General features: G+C 43.9%; 1 protein-coding gene across 1 annotated transcript; it reads left to right on the forward strand.

The window, feature by feature from the left end:
- Nucleotides 1-2,859: 2,859 nt before the first annotated feature.
- LOC144328540 (uncharacterized) lies at nucleotides 2,860-21,918 on the forward strand. Its single transcript, XM_077932494.1, has 17 exons — nucleotides 2,860-2,950; nucleotides 3,863-3,901; nucleotides 5,278-5,322; nucleotides 5,816-5,851; nucleotides 7,289-7,324; nucleotides 7,768-7,803; nucleotides 10,251-10,286; nucleotides 10,949-10,990; nucleotides 12,442-12,501; nucleotides 12,749-12,769; nucleotides 14,607-14,648; nucleotides 15,561-15,605; nucleotides 16,794-16,829; nucleotides 17,492-17,533; nucleotides 18,981-19,040; nucleotides 19,288-19,308; nucleotides 21,146-21,918. The coding sequence occupies exons 1-17, from the start codon at nucleotides 2,933-2,935 to the stop codon at nucleotides 21,296-21,298; spliced, it is 768 nt and encodes a 255-aa protein (XP_077788620.1). The 5' UTR covers nucleotides 2,860-2,932; the 3' UTR covers nucleotides 21,299-21,918.
- The last annotated feature ends 26 nt before the right edge of the window (nucleotides 21,919-21,944 follow it).

A 21,944-nucleotide genomic window follows, 5' to 3' on the forward strand; every position in this document is an offset into this window, starting at 1 on the left:
CTTTAATAGGTTATGTTATATTCTGGATTATGTTATGTTTTTATAGATTATGTCTGAATAGGATGAGAGTGTTGGAGATACGTGCAAATGTGTATGTGAACCCGGTCTTTGGGTGGGTGTTTGATTTTCGTTGTTGTGTATACTGGGTATATACGGACAATGACAATAAATTTATCTAAATCTAAATAAAATAATATACAGTACACTAAAATGCTGCTGAACTTTCATGGGGATGTTTTTCTTCTTCTTAATTTAAAAATTGCTGCTGAATTTGAGGCCACATTCACACCATACATTTAAAGCACTATGATATGGGTAGGTAAGCTAAGGTCCGCGGGTCAGATCAGGCCCAATTGCCTTCTGGATCTGGCCCATGGACAGTCCGGGAATCGCCGCATGGATCGCCAGCATGGGCATTCTTTCCATCTCTCTCCCTCTACCTCATACGGCGGCGGCACCTCCTCCCTCCCTCTTCCTAGCTTCTCCCTGCCCGGCCTAGAGGAGGAAGGGGGCTGGGCTTTGTTGGTGCCAGCAGCAGCAGCGCTTGAGTGGCCACCATTTTAAGCAACCCCTCTCCGGAGCCCTTTTGTGGGCCACTCATTGTCCAGCCGCCGCCAGCCCCTGCCACTCGCAAGACACAGGTAAGCAGCCACCAGGGATTGTGGTGCTCTTGCATAATTTTTCCCCTTCAAAATATAGTCCGGCCCCCCACAAGGTCTGAGGGACAGTGGACCAGCCCCCTGTTGAAAAAGTTTGCTGGCCCCTGACTTTAAATAGCCATGGCTTCCATCAAGGAATTCTGGGAGCTGTAGTTTGTTATGGGTGCTGAGAGCTGTTAGGAGTCCTCCCCCTATGTTCCCTTCAAAGAGCTACAATTCCCAGAGTTCCCTGTGAAGAGGGATTGATGGCTAAACCATTCTGATAAGTGTAGCTCTGAGGTGGGAATAGAGGCCTCCTAACAACTATCAGCACCCATATCCAAATAAGCACCTGGGATTCTTTCAGGAGGGAAGTCCTGAGTGTTCAAAGTGGTATGATACTGTGTTAAAGGTGGTGTGATGTGGAAGTAGCCAAGACTGGGGGAAAACGAGAAACTGAAATTGGCAGAGTCATGCATCCCTAATGATTAAAATGTTTTCTGGATGCTTATAATGAAATGGCTCTGCTTCGATCATCATTATGATAGTGTAACTGGTTTGGTTTTTTAGAAGTTTGACCTCCCCATACGAAGCAGGCAGCAACACAACACTGTTCCTTCTCTTCAAGTCTGGCAAATGAAATCATTTTACGTGGCACAATGCAACACACACCCATCCTGCCACATTTCCTTGACAGGAAGGGAGCAGAAATTCTATAACAATAGCAGCATTGGGTTTGGGCACTCAGGCCTGCTGGCACATGTATTAAATGTAGCCGCAGAACTGAACACTGTTACTGCAGGAACATCAAGGTGTGGAAGAATCTTAGAGAGGCGAAGATGATGATGCAGTTCCTTGTATGGACTGCTTTGCTTTTTGCAGTCTCAACACAGGCTTGGGTAAGAGAGAGAATGCATCCAATGGGTTGGGATCGCTTTTCAATTGCACCACAGATTTCAAGTGCTATTATACTACGGTGAAGAGCCATGGGTTCCCCCAAAGGATTCTGGGAAGCAAAGGTGGATTTAGGCAGGGCAACCAGTTCCACCGTACTGGACACCAAGCCTAGAGTGCGCCACAGGGCATCACAACTATGATGCTGTAAATTGAGCAGGATGTGAGAGGCAGCAGGCACTAAGTTTTGGCCCCAATGGGGCACCACTGAAATTTGAAAAACTAAAGTCTGCTCCTCCAGGGAAGTGTAGATTGTTATGGGTGCTGAAAATGGCTATGAGATGGCTATTCCCCTCTCACAGCTACAATACCCTGAATTCCTTGGGAAGAGAGATTGATTGTTAAACTACCCTGAGAGTTGTAGCACTGTGAGGCAATTCCTTCAGCCTACTTTGGGGTTGGGCCAGGCCTGTCAGCAGCCTTAACAGACGACATTTTGGGGGAAGCTGTGGCTGTTCAAAGTGCTATATTAGTGCTTTAGATGTGTGGTGCAGATGTTTCATTCAAGTCCTGGATTTCTTGTGATGTTACTTGCAGTGCTGAAGCTCTGAATGGGCTTTATGTTTTTGAGTCAGCTGATGAATAAGGGTTCAAACCAGATTTGGGTGGGCCCAACAACATGCAAACTCAACCTGAGAGAACGGTTGAGAACTAGGCCAGTTCCAAATTTCAAGTTGCCCTCAGTGATGTGATGGTCGTGGGCCACAGCAGTGCCCTGAGAAGTGCTAGGCAGCTGGGTCTAGCCACCATTTGGGGAGGAGTGTTTGCTAAACTCCTCACATTTACAAACTTGGACCTGGCACTAGCACAAGACAGTTGATTCTGCCACCTATTGGCCTTGTGGAATTTAAAAGAGCATAGGTTCAAAGTTTTGGCCTCAAAGCTTGACTTGTAAGGAAAAGGGTACATTTTTCAAGTTGTCAGAAATACATAAATGTGTCCCTTCCAGGTGATGTGACCTCTGTTCAGATTTGTATTCATATGTTTGTAATTAATATGCAAAATGTGCATGCCTTTTCTATCCATGAATGAGCCTTAACAGGGAAGTGCATGTTGCTAAGTGGGATGCAGAGGTTTTGGGAACATTGTCGCAGCAAGTATCCCAGAGGACAATGGACTGCATTATGAATCAGATACATGGAATCGGGACCAGTATCAAAGATTGATATGGTCAGGCATCTGCCAAGGCCTCAGTCACAAGCAGGGCTCACTGAGAAACAGGGATGGAGAAATTTGATTCTTTGCATTTAAAGGCAAAGCTTCCTAATTCACACTTTCTAAACAATGTTTGAACTGAAACACAGCCATCCTTGAAAATTCACTCCTCTCTGAATTTTGCAATGGAGTTCTCCAGCCAGGTAACATGAACAAAAATGCATCTACTGCAGGGAAAAGTGTATATAATAATGCATATATTGGTGATAAATAACATACAAATAGCATTGTGTTAGGGGGAAATTATTTGTAAAAAAAAATGTATATGCTAGGCAACAATGCACACAAATGTGTATCTAAACAGAAATTTGTACTATCAGGAGGCCCATAAATAAATAAATAAATAAATAAATAAATAATGTATTTGTACCCCACCCATCTGGCTGGGTTCTCCCAGTTACTCTGGGTGGCCCCCAACAGAATATAAAAATGATGAAACATCAAACATTTAAAATGACCCTAAACAGGGCTGCCTTCAGATGTCTTCTAAAAGTCAGAGGGTTTTTTAACTTTTAAAATAATAATAATAAAATAATTGTAAGCATGAACTGATGTGAACATGTAGGGAAAGCCATTTTAAAAGTAGAGAAATAAGAAACCTGAGAAGAAGGGAAATTGACAGATTCACCCATCCCTCCTGACAAGAAATAGACACACCTGTCCCTCTCTCTCCTTCTCATGGCTGCAATTTGCTTGATCACTTGCCTCTCACTCCGGTCCAGACAGCAGTAGAGGTGAAAGGGTTGGGCTACAGGTGCCACTGCCTCTCTTCTCATTGGCTGTCTGCCTGTTAAGCCAGTAGGTGGTAGCAATGGTGAAGTCGGTGGAGGAGCTGGTGGTAACGTCAGTGACAAGATGGGCTCCCTGAGGGTTGTGAAGGCGAAATCACAGAGGTTATCTTGTCCAGGGGTCCTCCAAACTCTGGAGGTCAACAGGGCACCTGTTTCCCAGAATGCTTAGCACAGTGACACTGACATTCTGCACCTGAGTGCATCTCTGTAACTGGCCAGACATCGTAGAAATGAAAATAATGCCTGTTTTGTTTTGTTTTGCAGGGTGATGGAGATGGGGATGAAGATGAAAGCGGTATGCCGGTAAGTTAAGCAAAGCTGGATTTCAGTTACAGTGTCTCCCCTTTAAAATGATTAAGGTTCATAACTTGAATGAGTGGGCAGCAACAGTTACCTCACATCGGTTTCCACTCCGCACAGAAATATATCTCACACACCTATCCCACCCTTCAACTAAGGCTCTTGGTCATCCAATATAGGATTTTCTAACCACCACCCCCATTCTATTCTCACAACAATCCTACAAGAAAGATGGTCAGTTGGCAGAGAGAGACTGGATGCCCCACCATCATGCAGGAAGTTCAATGCCTGAGAAGATATTTGAGATCTGACCTCTGATACTCCATCCTAGGGGTTCTCAAGCCATGGTCTGTGAGCTACATTCAGATGGCTAGCAGCATATCCGTAAAACACAACAAGAATCCATGCACCAACGAGGCCAGCACATTACAGTCACTACAACAGGCAGCAATTTTCATGTGGGGAATATTTTTTGGAACCAAGGAAGCTGTCCTCATCTTGAACTGTGGTGGCCACTCTGACCAGAAGCAGCTCTCAGGGGCCTTTCAGTGGGGATGACCAGGATCAAATCTGGGAACCTTCTGCATGCAAATCATATGCTCTATGACTAAGCTGTGGTCCACTCAACAATCTTTTATTGGGGGGGGGGGAATCTCAGTTGCCCCATTGAAAAGAAGCCCAAAGTTTCTGATAATCACACAAAAACAAAAGGAAACAATATGAACCATTATCTGGCCATTCAGTTAATAATCAGGAATGGCTGTGAGCAGAATGCCTGCTTTGCAAGGAGTTGGAATAGATGGCCCTCAGGGTAGATTCCAACTCTACAGTTCTATGATTCTATGAAATAAACATTACAGGGTGATCTCTCCTTCTCTCCCCCCCCCTTCCCTCTCCTGTCCATCAGTTTAACAGTCAGTGTGGTGATGAACTAGGGCCTGAGAGTTTAGAGTTCAAATCCCCATTCTCTCACGAAGCACACTGGATGACAATGTGCCAGTAACAGTCTCTCAGCCTAACCTATCTCACATTCTCCTCTAAATCACTGCCTTCCCACATATCCCTCTCTCTCAGTCCACATTTTCCCATATCCTCTCCTTTTTGGAGTACCCTTGGTCTGAAAAAAAAATCTATATTGAGTAAGGGGTATGTGTGGGAAGGCAGTGATTTAGAGGAGAATGTCATGTGGACAATGGAGAATCCGTGGAGATACAGGAAGCTTCCTATGCTCATTAAATGTCAGTATGGCTGAGTTCAAGAGAATGAAGCAATGTATATGTATATGGCATGTCTAAGTTGGAGTAGTAGAATAGTGGAGTGTGGGAGGTTGGGGTGCATGTCATGTGTGGATCAGTCAATGCTTTCCCCCTCCTTTGTAGGATCTAATGGCCATGCTTGGAGGTGGTGGCGGTGGCGGCTTAATGGTAAGAATTTCTCCATCACCTTCTCCCGTTTTCTTCTGTGCTTTCCTTTGGTTGGTGGGAGGCAACTGGGATAATTTTTTTAAAAATTGTATCAACCAAAGTCACATGAGGTTGCTCCCTTGTTGAAGCTAAGCTGGTCTGCCCAGAGATAGTTACCTGGTGTCCACAGTATGGTGTGAAGGCAAAAGAAAGAAAGAAAGAAAGAAAGAAAGAAAGAAAGATAGATAGAAAGAAAGAAAGAAAGAAAGAAAGAAAGAAAGAAAGAAAGAAAGAAAGAAAGAAGGAAAGAAAGAAAGTAAGTAAGTGTAGGGCAGTTGTTTTTTTAAAAAATAAGAAAAGAAAAAATATTCTGGTCCATATCATGGCAAGAGATATCAATCTCCTACCCTGGGAAAGACAGCAACTGTTGCACAGTATGTCTAAAATTGAGTAGTGGGGATGCCAAGTGTGTATCATCCAAGAGAAGATCAAAAACCTTTCCTTTCCTTTGCAGAACATGCTTGGAGGTGGTGGCGGCGGTGGCTTAATGGTAAGAATTTCTCCATCACCTTCTCCCGTTTTCTTCTGTGCTTTCCTTTGGTTGGTGGGAGGCAACTGGGATATTTTTTTAAAAATTTGCATCAACCAAAGTCACATGAGGTTGCTCCCTTGTTGAAGCTAAGCTGGTCTGCCCAGAGATAGTTACCTGGTGTCCACGGTATGGTGTGAAGGCAAAAGAAAGAAAGGAAGGAAGGAAGGAAGGAAGGAAGGAAGGAAGGAAGGAAGGAAGGAAGGAAGGAAGGAAGGAAGTGTAGGGCAGTTGCTTTTTAAAAAATAAGAAAAGAAACAGATTCTGGTCCATATCATGGCAAGAGATATCAATCTCCTACCCTGGGGAAGACAGCAACTGTTGCACAGTATGTCTAAAATTGAGTAGTGGGGATGCCAAGTGTGTATCATCCAAGAGAAGATCAAAAACCTTTCCTTTCCCACAGGACATTGGGCACAACATTATGTTTGAGGACAGGGAAAGGTTATGGAACACCGGAATGAAGTTCACGGCATGTAATGTCTTGAAGGAAAACATTATGAAAATGATATACTGGTGGTACATGACCCCAGTCAAGCTTGCTAAGATATATCACTTGTCTGATAACAAATGTTGGAAATGTAAAGAGGCGGAAGGGACATTCTTTCATCTCTGGTGGACCTGCCCAAAAGTGAAGGCCTTCTGGGAAGTGATTTACAATGAGTTAAAAAAGGTATTTAGATATACCTTTCCTAAGAAACCAGAGGCCTTCCTCCTGGGCATGGTAGACCAGAAGGTGTCAAAGAAGGATAGATCTTTGTTCATGTATGCTACTACAGCAGCAAGAATCCTCATCGCAAAGTACTGGAAGACACCAGATTTACCCACGCTGGAGGAATGGCAGACGCAGTTGATGGACTACATGGAATTGGCTGAAATGACTGGCAGAATCCGAGATTTGGGAGAGGAAATAATGGAGGAAGACTGGAAAAAATTTAAGGACTATTTGCAAAAACATTATAAGCTGTATGAATGTTAAGAATGTGTACGATTAGGAAACTTTTGCTTCAGCAACTTGAATAGGTGAATTGGAAACTAAGTTATAAGAAAGACGAGGTGGACAATATGAAACAACTATACTCTGTTTATTTTTAAGGTACAAATAACGGAGATACAGTATTTTGAACTTAGAAACATAGTATTTGAAAGATACAGTAAGATATGAAATAAGGTAACAAATTGCTGATGTTTTAATTGCAAAGAATGCAGGGTTCGGAAGATGTGGGGAAGTCCAGTTGGAATGACAAAAGTATTTTGGAAAGTTGGTTTTTATTTATCTCTTTCTTTTTTTATCTTCATTCTTTATTCTTTATTCTGTAAACTTCTAACTGTTGGAAAGAAAATTTAATAAAATATTTTTATTTTTATTTTTAAAAAAACCTTTCCTTTCCTTTGCAGAACATGCTTGGAGGTGGTGGCGGTGGTGGCTTAATGGTAAGAATTTCTCCATCACCTTCTCCCATTTTCTTCTGTGCTTTCCTTTGGTTGGTGGGAGGCAACTGGGATATTTTTTTAAAAAATTGCATCAACCAAAGTCACATGAGGTTGCTCCCTTGTTGAAGCTAAGCTGGTCTGCCCAGAGATAGTTACCTGGTGTCCACAGTATGGTGTGAAGGCAAAAGAAAGGAAGGAAGGAAGGAAGGAAGGAAGGAAGGAAGGAAGGAAGGAAGGAAGGAAGGAAGGAAGGAAGTGTAGGGCAGTTGTTTTTTAAAAAATAAAAAAAGAAAAAGATTCTGGTCCATATCATGGCAAGAGATATCAATCTCCTACCCTGGGAAAGACAGCAACTGTTGCACAGTATGTCTAAAATTGAGTAGTGGGGATGCCAAGTGTGTATCATCCAAGAGAAGATCAAAAACCTTTCCTTTCCTTTGCAGAAGATGCTTGGAGGTGGTGGCGCTAGTAAACTAGCGGTAAGTGCCTTTCTATTACCTTCTTTCATTTTCCTCTGAGCTATTAATTTGGGAAGTCAGAATTTCATCCTAAAACATGGCAGGTGTTCTTATTGGGAGGCAAATAGCATCACCCCAAGAGAGTGTCTCCAACGCAAGCCAACTTCCTACAAGCACTAAAAGTGGTTTGCTTCCTGCAAAGCCTTCAAGCACCTGACTTCCATGCATCTCCCTCCTCCAGGACACTTCTGAGCATCCAAGGTCCTACAACCAAGTACAGTTCAATGGGTCAGTGTGAAGAGAGAGAATTTTCAATCGTGGAGCAAAAGCTCTGGGATGCCCTCCATAGGAAGACCCATATGGGCCCATCACAATCAGAAATGGGCAAATCAGTCTAATCTTTGTCATTGTCACTTTTGCACTTGTTTACCCAACAGTCTGTTCTGTTCCGTTTCTGCATCAATTTGTGAGTGAGTTGTTCAAACACATAGCTACAGGACACTCATAGGACCAGGTATCTCAATGCATCACCTCTCTATCCATACATGAAGCTTTTCACCAAAGCCCCTCCTGTAGATGTAGTGGCCATCTGTGGTGAGGGAGGTGTCTAAGAGGGAAGTGGCATTCTCAGCCTCAGCCAGCATTGCCAATGGTTAGGGATGACAGGAGTCCAGCAAAATTTGCAAGGCAACAGGCTCTTCATCCCTGGCTAAAATCTCCCATTAGACATGAAGTTCTTTTGCCAAATGTGAAAGGGGTTTAACATTCTGAGATTTGCCCTGAATTCTGCAATTATGTCAAATGTGGACAAAAAGTCCTCTCGTGTCTACCACATGTAAGATGGGTGGTGCCTTTTACTTTTCATATTTGGGAATCTGAACAGTCTTTTTTGGTAAGAAACTGACCATCCTTTCCATGTCCATAGAGATAGAAGGATGTGTCAATTTTGGTTCCCCCATTTCCAATTTTTCCAATCTTTAATCTGATTCTCCACATTTCTGCAGCCATCTGCTTATTAAAAAAGAAAAAAGAAAATTCCTCAGTATTTTAGTGCAATTTTCTCCTGAAAACCATATTTTTGCATGCAGGTGTTTTGGGTTTTGTTTTGAATTTTCAAAAACAGGAACACAGAGCATATTTAACCCTCCTCCCCTCCTCCCATCCCACTTCCAACCATACCAAATACAGCATATCTACATATACCTTAGGACTTTCCCTTTGCAGGCAGTTCTCATTAATATCAAAGTATTTGCAAGCATTTTTCCTTATACAATGCATTTTTCCTAATATAATATGTGGTGGTGGTAAGAAACTATCCATTATAATCTTCCTGTATTTGTGAAGCTGTTGTAGGCCTTGGGAATGAAGTCAGTAATGTCACTGGGTTGGTAAGAATCTAATATAAGCACCTCTTACAGTATGTGTTAGACTTTTGTGCTATATTCACATGCAAGGCTATTGCATGAAGAATGACTGCTCAGCTGGCCACACCCCGCATGACACATTCTTGCTGCACACTCAACATCTCCATCTTCGGTGAGGATGTCTCCAAAAGGGCATTTATACATGAATAGCTAAATATATATCAGTTCCCCCTTGCAGGTGCCCATACAGATTCAAGCTATATCCACGGTGGGACAGCAGTGTGTGTTTCGTCATTGGAGAATGTATCCCCAGAGTGCTCTAAGCTGTTTCAATAATAAAACTGTTGATAAAAAACAGCTTAAAATTCCCCAATTTCTTAAAAAACATATATACATAGAATAATCAATAAAATGCATGTAAAATCAGTAAACCCCTTGAGAGATGAATGTAGGCAACTAGCTTATATGTCTGGGTAGATTTCATGAATTAAAACAATTTTCAGCAGGCATCTGCAACAACATAGCAAGGATGCCTGACTAATGTCAACAGGCTAGGAGTCCCTAACTGAAAATGCTGCTACTCTAAACCAGGCTTCCTCAACCTCGGCCCTCCAGATGTTTTTGGCCTACAACTCCCATGATCCCCAACTAGCAAGACCAGTGGTCAGGGATGATGGGAATTGTAGTCTCAAAACATCTGGGGGGGGCTGAGGTTGAGGAAGCCTGCTCTAAACTGTTGACTCCTTACAAATGTGGAACAAGTATTATGTGGCATTTGTAAAAGTGCTACTAGTTTCACAGTTCTGAACCCATCAGCCAGGGGCCTTAAATAAACTTGTTCCACAACATTAAGGGCTTCATTTACCAATTGTAGAAATTAAACAATTCTATGATTCTGTGACTCTACAAAGAAATACCAGAAAAGCAGCAGCTAAAGAAAGCCCAGATTGGCTGGACTGCTCCACATCATGGCAAGAGATATCGATTTCCTACCCTGGGGAAGACAGCAACTGCTGCACAGTATGTCTAAATCTGAGTAGCGGGGATGCCAAGTGTGTATCAGCCAAGAGACGATCAAAACCTTTCTTTTCCTTTCCTTTGCAGGACATGCTTGGAAATGGTGGTGCTAGTAAACTAATGGTAAGAGCATTTCTATTACCTTCTCTCATTTTGTTCTGTGCTATTATTTTGGGAAGTCAGAATTTCATCCTAAAACATGGCAGCTGTCCTTATTGGGAGGCAAATAACATCGCCCCAAGAGAGTCTCTCCGATGCAAGCTAAATTCTTACAAGTACTAAAAGTGTTTTGCTATCTGCAAAGTCTTCAGGCACCTAACTTCCAGGCGTCTCCCTCCCCCAGGACACTTCTGAGCATCCAAGGCCTTTTGGTAATAAATGTTGGTGGCAAGGAAAGTTTCTTCACCTGATAACAAATTGAGTCATGTAAGGTGTTTAAGCCTTGTACGTGCGCATTATATAGGATGATGGTTTTCTCCTCTTTGTAGGCACTTGCACCTATGCTTAGAGGTTAAGGCTATCCATAAATATTCATCATGATGGCTGTTACACTACCTCAAGTGCCAGAGGCCTTATGCCTGTAGATGATAGTTGCTGAGGGACTAGAGCAGGAGGCTTCTATTGTACTCTTGTTCTACATGCGAGGTTCTAACAGGCACCCACTTGGTTGATGTGAAAAGAGGATGATAGACCTGAAAGGCCTGGGGTATGATCCAACCGACTCTTCATCTATTCTTAGAGTAACCTGCCTTTCTGTAAAGATCTTTCTTTTTACTTCCTTGTAGGCAATGGCCCCTATGCTAGCTGATGGTGGAGGTGATGGCGAGGTAGGTGGTGGAGGGGTAAAACACAATCCTTTTTCACTGCAGGGCAGATCTTGCCATGAAATCAGACATCAATGTGAAGCATCATCACCATCACCTTATTCTCTACATGACTTGCTTGTTGAGGGAAACCACCATGAAAACATGTGTTTAGCCGCCCCCTCCCCAAACCATACTCATGCTCCTTCTGGGTTCAATTAAGGGTCTCCTATGCACACAGGTCCTGCTATCAGCTTGATTGTTCTGCAAAAATATTACATATCTGAACAGAAAGCATTATGCCCAAACCTCACTTACAAGTGCAGCTGATTCCTATATCTGAACAGCCACAATTTGCCCACTTGTTGTTTGTGCTCTGCTAGCTGGTAGCAGCTGTTTACAGGCAGAAACCATTTAGAAAGGGAAGAGGGAGAGAGATCAGAGAAATAATTTTCCCCCTTGTCTCTCTTTTACTGGCTGGCTGCAGCCATTTTAAGAAGAAACCATGGCAAGAGAGGGAGGGGAGATCACTGATTAGACATGTTCCCATAGGAAATATTGGAGATTGCCAGCTCATTATGCAAAACACTTGCCCCTAACCAACAATTTATTGGGAACTCATTTTGTTCTTTAAGTGGGACCTCCTGACGCATTGAACATATATATGATTCTGGGAAGTATTCTAGGTTAGTGGTGTGCTTTTCTTATGAACCTCCAAGAATTTCCAATACTCCAAATGCAATTCAAGTACAGTGGTACCTTGGGTTACAGACGCTTCAGGTTATAGACTCCGCTAACCCAGAAATAGTACCCCGGGTTAAGAACTTTGCTTCGGGATGAGAACAGAAATCACGCGGCGGCAGCAGGAGGCCCCATTAGCAAAAGTGGTGCTTCAGGTTAAGAACAGTTTCAGGTTAAGAACAGACCTCCGGAACGAATTAAGTACTTAACCTGATATACCACTGTACTGCAAAGAGTCTGCCCATTGACTTTTCTCTTCCAAAAACAATGGAAAATAGAAATGTTGCCTTGACTAGAAACTTTGCCATCTGGCAATTGAAACAGCAATGGAATGTATCGCCACACAGGAGGACTGCTTACCTGATCTCCCAGCAGCTGAATCCCCACCTCCTTCTGGGAAGAAATGGGGAGGGATGAGCTGGTGAGGAGGTCAGCATGGTGCAAATGTACTGGAGGATCTGATCCCATGATCCTGCTGGCATTTTTGCACTACACCAGCCCCTCTATCAACTCACCCCCATTACTCCTGCTAAGCAGCCACAACTCAGCTGTCAAGAGGTCAAGTGAGTGCTGCTGCCCGCCATGGCACACACGACTGAGCGCAGCTAGGGGCAAGATAAAACTTTGCCGACTGGAGAATGCTGGTTTCTTCATGCAATGAGAAACCAAAGTGAATGGGGGTGGACCTATGAATATGTGCATTAACAGAGATAATTCTCCTGTTCCCCTTGTAGGACATGTTGGCTATGCTTTCCGCAGGTGATGATGATCAGGAAGGTGGTGGTGGTGCTGCGGTAAGAAACTCACCCTTTTAATTCCAGGGCAAAACTGAGCATGTGACCCCATCACCATATTTCCTCTGCACACACAAGTAGGCTGTGAGGAAGCCTAAAGTATCCCATCAAAGCTGGATTTTAAACAAAACATCTAAAGAAGGCTCATAAGTGATTCAAATTCTACAATGTGTTGTCAAAGAAGAGCTAAATGTCATTTCCTGTCTTCCATGTACAGAAGGATTAATACATGTTCTTTCCTTTGTAGGGATTGCTTGAGAAGCTTTCGGTAAGAAACCATACATTGTAGCCCTTGTAATGTTTGTTCCTTCAGTCTTTAGTTGGTTTTCCTGGGCATCAGGACAGTAGAAGAAACTATCTAATATATCTCTTTTTAGGGTGCTACTCATTTATCTGATATTAGGTAAAGGTAAAGGGAGCCCTGACCATTAGGTCCAGTCGCAGATGACTCTGGGGTTGCGGCGCTCATCTCGCTTTATTGGCTGAGGGAACCGGCGTACACCTTCCGGTCATGTGGTCAGAATGACTAAGCCGCTTCTGGTGAACCATAGCAGTGCATGGAAACGCTGTTTACCTTTCCAATGTTGCGGTACCAATTTATCTACTTGCACTTTGTGCTTTCGAACTGCTAGGCTGGCAGGAGCAGGGACCGAGCAACGGGAGCTCACCCCGTCGTGGGGATTCGAACCGCCAACGTTCTGATCGGCAAGCCCTAGGCTCTGTGGTTTAACCCACAGACCACCCGCGTCCCTATATCTGATATTATCACAGTGCAATTGCATAGAGAGCATGACGAGAGACTCCCTGTGCTTTTCAGCATACATTTACCACCCCACTGAGGCTCTTTTAACTACTGTTGTTTGGGTCTCTGTTCACCTTTCCCAATTTAATTAATTCATGTCTTTGCAAACCACCCTGGGTATGATGACTGAAGGGCAGAATAATAGTAATGGTAATAGTAATAGTAGTAGTAATAGTAATAATACTTTGAAGGCTGACACCATAAAAATGTGAAGTGAACTTTATGTGCCACTTGTTAAAAAGGCTAAACCTTGAACATGACTCCAAAACAAATTGGCAGCCTGGCTCAGTTCTTTGAAGATAACTGTAATATGCTGGCAGGATCTCACTGCTTCATATAGTCCAGCATTTCTTCAATGAAAATGGAGGGACATCCTACCAAAAAGTGGGACATTCTGGGATAAAATCAGAAACCAGGACGGGTTATTTAAATCAGGGACACCCCTGGGAAATAGGGACACTTGGAGGGTCTGCTGCTTTCAGTACTGGGGGCATGAGCACCAGACATACCAATTGTGTCCTACAGGAGACAGGAGCTAAATATATATCAGCTCCCCCCTTTCAGGTGCCCATACAGATTCAAGCTATTTCCACGGTGGAACACCAGTGTGTGTTTCGTCATTGCAGACAGCGAAAGTGACAGAGATGTTGCTCCATCTATCTTCTCCATGTGCTAGACCTAATAATAGGATACTGGTCCCTGTGCTCTTATGGTTGTGAAGCCAGAAGTCCTCCTGAAAGATTCTTGGAAGTCCTATAACATCACCCAAGGAGACCTCAAATGCATTCCAAGTTCTCAGCGTCCTAGGAAATACATAAACTTTAGAAAGGAGGAAGACCTTCCCAGACTGTTTAGGTGAAGGTTTTATCTCCCACAACATAAATGGCCTGGGTATGGTCTGGAGACACATGAAGGCTCCACCTAACTGAAGTTAAGCAGATCTGAGTGGGTGGCGGGGAGTGAAACTATGGAATTTGCAATCACAGGATGTAATGTTGACCATCATTTTGGATCATTATAAATGGGGAGAAGACAAGTACATGGAGGTTAAGGCTATCCATAAATGTTCATCATGATGGTACCAGAGGCCTTATGCCTGTAGATGATAGTTGCTGAGGAACTAGAGCAGGAGGCTTCTATTGTACTCTTGTTCTACATGCGAGGTTCTAACAGGCACCCACTTGGTTGATGTGAAAACAGGATGATAGACCTGAAAGGCCTGGGGTATGATCCAACTGACTCTTCATCTATTCTTAGAGAAACTTGCCTTTCTGTAAAGATCTTTCTTTTTACTTCCTTGTAGGCAATGGCCCCTATGCTAGCTGCTGGTGGAGGTGATGGCGAGGTAGGTGGTGGAGGGGTAAGACACAATCCTTTTTCATTGCAGGGCAGATCTTGCCATGAAGTCAGAAGTCAATCTGAAGCATCATCACCATCATCCTTATTCTGGACATGACTTGCTTGTTGAGGGAAACCACCATGAAACCATGTGTTTAGCCGCCCCCTCCCTAAACCATACTCATGCTCCCTCCTGGTCAGTATGCTGAGCACATGCGTGGAACCCCCAGGACCATAGGCAACATGCAGCCCTCAGAAGACTGCGGTACCAAAGTGGTGATGTGGCTTGAATCATGAACTGGGAGTTTAGAGTTCAAATCCCTATTTTCTCATGAAGCACACTGGATGACAAGGTGCCAGTAACAGTCTCTCAGTCTAACCTGTCTCACATTTTCCTCTAAATCACTGCCTTCCCACATATACCCCTCCCTCAGTCCAGATTTTCCCATATTCTCTCCATTTAGGAGTACCCTTGGTCTGGAAAAAAAATCTGTATTGAGGAAGGGTTGTGGGAAGGCAGTGATTTAGAGGAGAATGTCATATGGACCATGGAGAATTTGTGGAGATACAGAAAGCTTCCTACGCTCATTACATGACAGTATGGCTGAGCAGTGGCATAGCGTGGGTTGTCAGCACCCGGGGCAAGGCAAGTAATTTGCGCCCCCTAACCCGTGGATTTGTGCCCCCTAACCTGTGGATTTGTGCCCCCTAACCCATGGATTTGCCCTAACCCCAGATGTTGCGCCCGGTGCGGCCGGCCCCCCCTGCACCCCCCACGCTACGCCACTGTGGCTGAGTTCAAGAGAATGGAGCAATGCATATATGGCATGTCTAAGTTGGAGTAGTAGAACAGTGGAGAGTGGGAGGTTGGGGTGCATGTCATGTGTGGATCAGTCAATGCTTTCTCCTTCCTTTGTAGGGTCTAATGTCCATGTTTGGAGGTGGCGGCGCTGGTGGCTTAATGGTAAGAATTTCGCCATTACCTTCTCCTGTTTTCTTCTGTCCTTTCCATTGGTTGGTGGGAGGCAGCTGGGATAATTTTTTTTTAAATTGCGTCAACTAAAATCACATGAGGTTGCTCCCTTGTTGAAGCTAAGCCTGTCCGCCCAGAAATATTTACCTGGTGTCCATGGTATGGTTTGAAGGAAATTGAAAGAAGAAAGAAAGAAAGAAAGAAAGAAAGAAAGAAAGAAAGAAAGAAAGAAAGAAAGAAAGAGAAAGAAAGAAAAGAAAGAGATTTTTTTTAAAAAAAAATAAGAAAAGAAAAAGGAACAATAAAAGCAATGGGATGAAACTGTTCTTTGTGAAACAAACAAAACTGCTGGCTACCAAGCAGGCCAATAGCAGCCTCTCTCTCTCTCTCCCCAGAGTGCTCTAAGCTGTTTCAGTAATAAAACTGTTGATAAAAAAACAGCTTAAAATTCCCCAATTTCTTAAAAAACATATATACATAAAATAATCAATAAAATGCATGTAAAATCAGTAAACCCTTTGAGAGATGAATGTAGGCAACTAGCTTATATGTCTGGGTAGATTTCATGAATTAAAACAATTTTCAGCAGGCATCTGCAACAACATAGCAAGGATGCCTGACTAATGTCAACAGGCTAGGAGTCCCTAACTGAAAATGCTGCTACTCTAAACCAGGCTTCCTCAACCTCGGCCCTCCAGATGTTTTTTGGCCTACAACTCCCATGATCCCCAACTAGCAAGACCAGTGGTCAGGGATGATGGGAATTGTAGTCTCAAAACATCTGGGGGGGGCTGAGGTTGAGGAAGCCTGCTCTAAACTGTTGACTCCTTACAAATGTGGAACAAGTATTATGTGGCATTTGTAAAAGTGCTACTAGTTTCACAGTTCTGAACCCATCAGCCAGGGGCCTTAAATAAACTTGTTCCACAACATTAAGGGCTTCATTTACCAATTGTAAAAATTAAACAATTCTATGATTCTGTGACTCTACAAAGAAATACCAGAAAAGCAGCAGCTAAAGAAAGCCCAGATTGGCTGGACTGCTCCACATCATGGCAAGAGATATCGATTTCCTACCCTGGGAACTGCTGCACAGTATGTCTAAATCTGAGTAGCGGGGATGCCAAGTGTGTATCAGCCAAGAGACGATCAAAACCTTTCTTTTCCTTTCCTTTGCAGGACATGCTTGGAAATGGTGGTGCTAGTAAACTAATGGTAAGAGCATTTCTATTACCTTCTCTCATTTTGTTCTGTGCTATTATTTTGGGAAGTCAGAATTTCATCCTAAAACATGGCAGCTGTCCTTATTGGGAGGCAAATAACATCGCCCCAAGAGAGTCTCTCCGATGCAAGCTAAATTCTTACAAGTACTAAAAGTGTTTTGCTATCTGCAAAGTCTTCAGACACCTAACTTCCAGGCGTCTCCCTCCCCCAGGACACTTCTGAGCATCCAAGGCCTTTTGGTAATAAATGTTGGTGGCAAGGAAAGTTTCTTCACCTGATAACAAATAGAGTCATGTAAGGTGTTTAAGCCTTGTACGTGCGCATTATATAGGATGATGGTTTTCTCCTCTTTGTAGGCACTTGCACCTATGCTTAGAGGTTAAGGCTATCCATAAATATTCATCATGATGGCTGTTACACTACCTCAAGTGCCAGAGGCCTTATGCCTGTAGATGATAGTTGCTGAGGGACTAGAGCAGGAGGCTTCTATTGTACTCTTGTTCTACATGCGAGGTTCTAACAGGCACCCACTTGGTTGATGTGAAAAGAGGATGATAGACCTGAAAGGCCTGGGGTATGATCCAACCGACTCTTCATCTATTCTTAGAGTAACCTGCCTTTCTGTAAAGATCTTTCTTTTTACTTCCTTGTAGGCAATGGCCCCTATGCTAGCTGGTGTTGGAGGTGATGGCGAGGTAGGTGGTGGAGGGGTAAGACACAATCCTTTTTCACTGCAGGGCAGATCTTGCCATGAAGTCAGACATCAATCTGAAGCATCATCACCATCATCCTTATTCTGGACATGACTTGCTTGTTGAGGGAAACCACCATGAAACCATGTGTTTAGCCGCCCCCTCCCCAAACCATGCTCCTTCTAAGTTCAATTAAGGGTCTCCTATGCACACAGGTCCTGCTATCAGCTTGATTGTTCTGCAAAAATGTTACATATCTGAACAGAAAGCATTATGCCCAAACCTCACTTACAAGTGCAGCTGATCCCTATATCTGAACAGCCACAATTTGCCCACTTGTTGTTTGTGCTCTGCTAGCTGGTAGCAGCTGTTTACAGGCAGAAACCATTTAGAAAGGGAAGAGGGAGAGAGATCAGACAAATAATTTCCCCCCTTGTCTCTCTTTTGCTGGCTGGCTGCAGCCATTTTAAGAAGAAACCATGGCAAGAGAGGGAGGGGAGATCACTGATTAGACATGTTCCCATAGGAAATATTGGAGATTGCCAGCTCATTATGCAAAACACTTGCCCCTAACCAACAATTTATTGGGAACTCATTTTGTTCTTTAAGTGGGACCTCCTGACACATTGAACATATATATGATTCTGGGAAGTATTCTAGGTTGGTGGTGTGCTTTTCTTATGAACCTCCAAGAATTTCCAATACTCCAAATGCAATTCAAGTACAGTGGTACCTTGGGTTACAGACGCTTCAGGTTATAGACTCCGCTAACCCAGAAATAGTACCCCGGGTTAAGAACTTTGCTTCGGGATGAGAACAGAAATCATGCGGCGGCAGCAGGAGGCCCCATTAGCAAAAGTGGTGCTTCAGGTTAAGAACAGTTTCAGGTTAAGAACAGACCTCCGGAACGAATTAAGTACTTAACCTGATGTACCACTGTACTGCAAAGGGTCTGCCCATTGACTTTTCTCTTCCAAAAACAATGGAAAATAGAAATGTTGCCTTGACTAGAAACTTTGCCATCTGGCAATTGAAACAGCAATGGAATGTATCACCACACAGGAGGACTGCTTACCGGATCTCCCAGCAGCTGAATCCCCACCTCCTTCTGGGAAGAAATGGGGAGGGATGAGCTGGTGAGGAGGTCAGCATGGTGCAAATGTACTGGAGGATCTGATCCCATGATCCTGCTGGCAGGTTTGTCCTGCACCTGCCCCTCTATCACCCCACCCCGAATTACTCTTGCTAAGTAGCAGCAACTCAGCTGTCAAGAGGTCAAGTGAGTGCTGCTGCCCGCCATGGCACACACGACTGAGCGCAGCTAGGGGCAAGATAAAACTTTGCCGACTGGAGAATGCTGGTTTCTTCATGCAATGAGAAACCAAAGTAAATGGGGGTGGACCTATGAAAATGTGCATTAACAGAGATAATTCTCCTGTTCCCCTTGTAGGACATGTTGGCTATGCTTTCCGCAGGTGATGATGATCAGGAAGGTGGTGGTGGTGCTGCGGTAAGAAACTCTCCCTTTTAATTCCAGGGCAAATCTGAGCATGTGACCCCATCACCATATTTCCTCTGCACACACAAGTAGGCTGTGAGGAAGCCTAAAGTATCCCATCAAAGCTGGATTTTAAACAAAACATCTAAAGAAGGCTCATAAGTGATTCAAATTCTACAATGTGTTGTCAAAGAAGAGCTAAATGTCATTTCCTGTCTTCCATGTACAGAAGGATTAATACATGTTCTTTCCTTTGTAGGGATTGCTTGAGAAGCTTTCGGTAAGAAACCATACATTGTAGCCCTTGTAATGTTTGTTCCTTCAGTCTTTAGTTGGTTTTCCTGGGCATCAGGACAGTAGAAGAAACTATCTAATATATCTCTTTTTAGGGTGCTACTCATTTATCTGATATTAGGTAAAGGTAAAGGGAGCCCTGACCATTAGGTCCAGTCGCAGATGACTCTGGGGTTGCGGCGCTCATCTCGCTTTATTGGCTGAGGGAACCGGCGTACACCTTCCGGTCATGTGGTCAGAATGACTAAGCCGCTTCTGGCGAACCATAGCAGTGCACGGAAACGCTGTTTACCTTTCCAATGTAGCGGTACCAATTTATCTACTTGCACTTTGTGCTTTCGAACTGCTAGGCTGGCAGGAGCAGGGACCGAGCAACGGGAGCTCACCCCGTCGTGGGGATTCGAACCGCCAACGTTCTGATCGGCAAGCCCTAGGCTCTGTGGTTTAACCCACAGACCACCCGCGTCCCTATATCTGATATTATCACAGTGCAATTGCATAGAGAGCATGACGAGAGACTCCCTGTGCTTTTCAGCATACATTTACCACCCCACTGAGGCTCTTTTAACTACTGTTGTTTGGGTCTCTGTTCACCTTTCCCAATTTAATTAATTCATGTCTTTGCAAACCACCCTGGGTATGATGACTGAAGGGCAGAATAATAGTAATGGTAATAGTAATAGTAGTAGTAATAGTAATAATACTTTGAAGGCTGACACCATAAAAATGTGAAGTGAACTTTATGTGCCACTTGTTAAAAAGGCTAAACCTTGAACATGACTCCAAAACAAATTGGCAGCCTGGCTCAGTTCTTTGAAGATAACTGTAATATGCTGGCAGGATCTCACTGCTTCATATTGTCCAGCATTTCTTCAATGAAAATAGAGGGACATCCTACCAAAAAGTGGGACATTCTGGGATCAAATCAGAAACCAGGATGGGTTATTTAAATCAGGGACACCCCTGGGAAATAGGGACACTTGGAGGGTCTGCTGCTTTCAGTACTGGGGGCATGAGCACCAGACATACCAATTGTGTCCTGCAGGAGGCAGGAGCTAAATATATATCAGCTCCCCCCTTTCAGGTGCCCATACAGATTCAAGCTATTTCCACGGTGCGACAGCAGTGTGTGTTTCATCATTGGAGACAGTGAAAATGACAGAGATGTTGCTCCATCTATCTTCTCCATGTGCTAGACCTAATAATAGGATACTGGTCCCTGTGCTCTTATGGTTGTGAAGCCAGAAGTCCTCCTGAAAGATTCTCGGAAGTTCTATAACATCACCCAAGGAGACCTCAAATGCATTCCAAGTTCTCAGCGTCCTAGGAAATACATAAACTTTAGAAAGGAGGAAGACCTTCCCAGACTGTTTAGGTGAAGGTTTTATCTCCCACAACATAAATGGCCTGGGTATGGTCTGGAGACACATGAAGGCTCCACCTAACTGAAGTTAAGCAGATCTGAGTGGGTGACGGGGAGTGAAACTATGGCATTTGCAATCACAGGATGTAATGTTGACCATCATTTTGGATCATTATAAATGGGGAGAAGACAAGTACATGGAGGTTAAGGCTATCCATAAATGTTCATCATGATGGTACCAGAGGCCTTATGCCTGTAGATGATAGTTGCTGAGGAACTAGAGCAGGAGGCTTCTATTGTACTCTTGTTCTACATGCGAGGTTCTAATAGGCACCCACTTGGTTGATGTGAAAACAGGATGATAGACCTGAAAGGCCTGGGGTATGATCCAACTGACTCTTCATCTATTCTTAGAGAAACTTGCCTTTCTGTAAAGATCTTTCTTTTTACTTCCTTGTAGGCAATGGCCCCTATGCTAGCTGCTGGTGGAGGTGATGGCGAGGTAGGTGGTGGAGGGGTAAGACACAATCCTTTTTCATTGCAGGGCAGATCTTGCCATGAAGTCAGAAGTCAATCTGAAGCATCATCACCATCATCCTTATTCTGGACATGACTTGCTTGTTGAGGGAAACCACCATGAAAACATGTGTTTAGCCGCCCCCTCCCCAAACCATACTCATGCTCCCTCCTGGTCAGTATGCTGAGCACATGCGTGGAACCCCCAGGACCATAGGCAACATGCAGCCCTCAGAAGACTGCGGTACCAAAGTGGTGATGTGGCTTGAATGATGAACTGGGAGTTTAGAGTTCAAATCCCCATTCTCTCATGAAGCACACTGGATGACAAATTGCCAGTAATAGTCTCTCAGCCTAACCTGTCTCACATTCTCCTCTAAAACACTGCCTTCCCACATTTCCCTCTCCCTCAATCCAGACTTTCCCATTTTATCTCCATTTTGGAGTACCCTTGGTCTGAAAAAAAAAATCTGTATTGTGGAAGGGGTGTGGGAAGGCAGTGATTTAGAGGAGAATGTCATATGGACAATGGAGAATTTGTGGAGATACAGGAAGCTTCCTATGCACATTAAATGACAGTATGGCTGAGTTCAAGAGAATGGAGCAATGCATATATGGCATGTCTAAGTTGGAGTAGTAGAATACTGGAGCGTGGGAGGCTGGGGTGCATGTCATGTGTGGATCAGTCAATGCTTTCCCCCTCCTTTGTAGGGTCTAACGTCCATGCTCGGAGGGGGTGGCGG

Source organism: Podarcis muralis, chromosome 7 (genome assembly GCF_964188315.1).
Source record: "Podarcis muralis chromosome 7, rPodMur119.hap1.1, whole genome shotgun sequence".
Lineage (NCBI taxonomy): Eukaryota > Metazoa > Chordata > Lepidosauria > Squamata > Lacertidae > Podarcis > Podarcis muralis.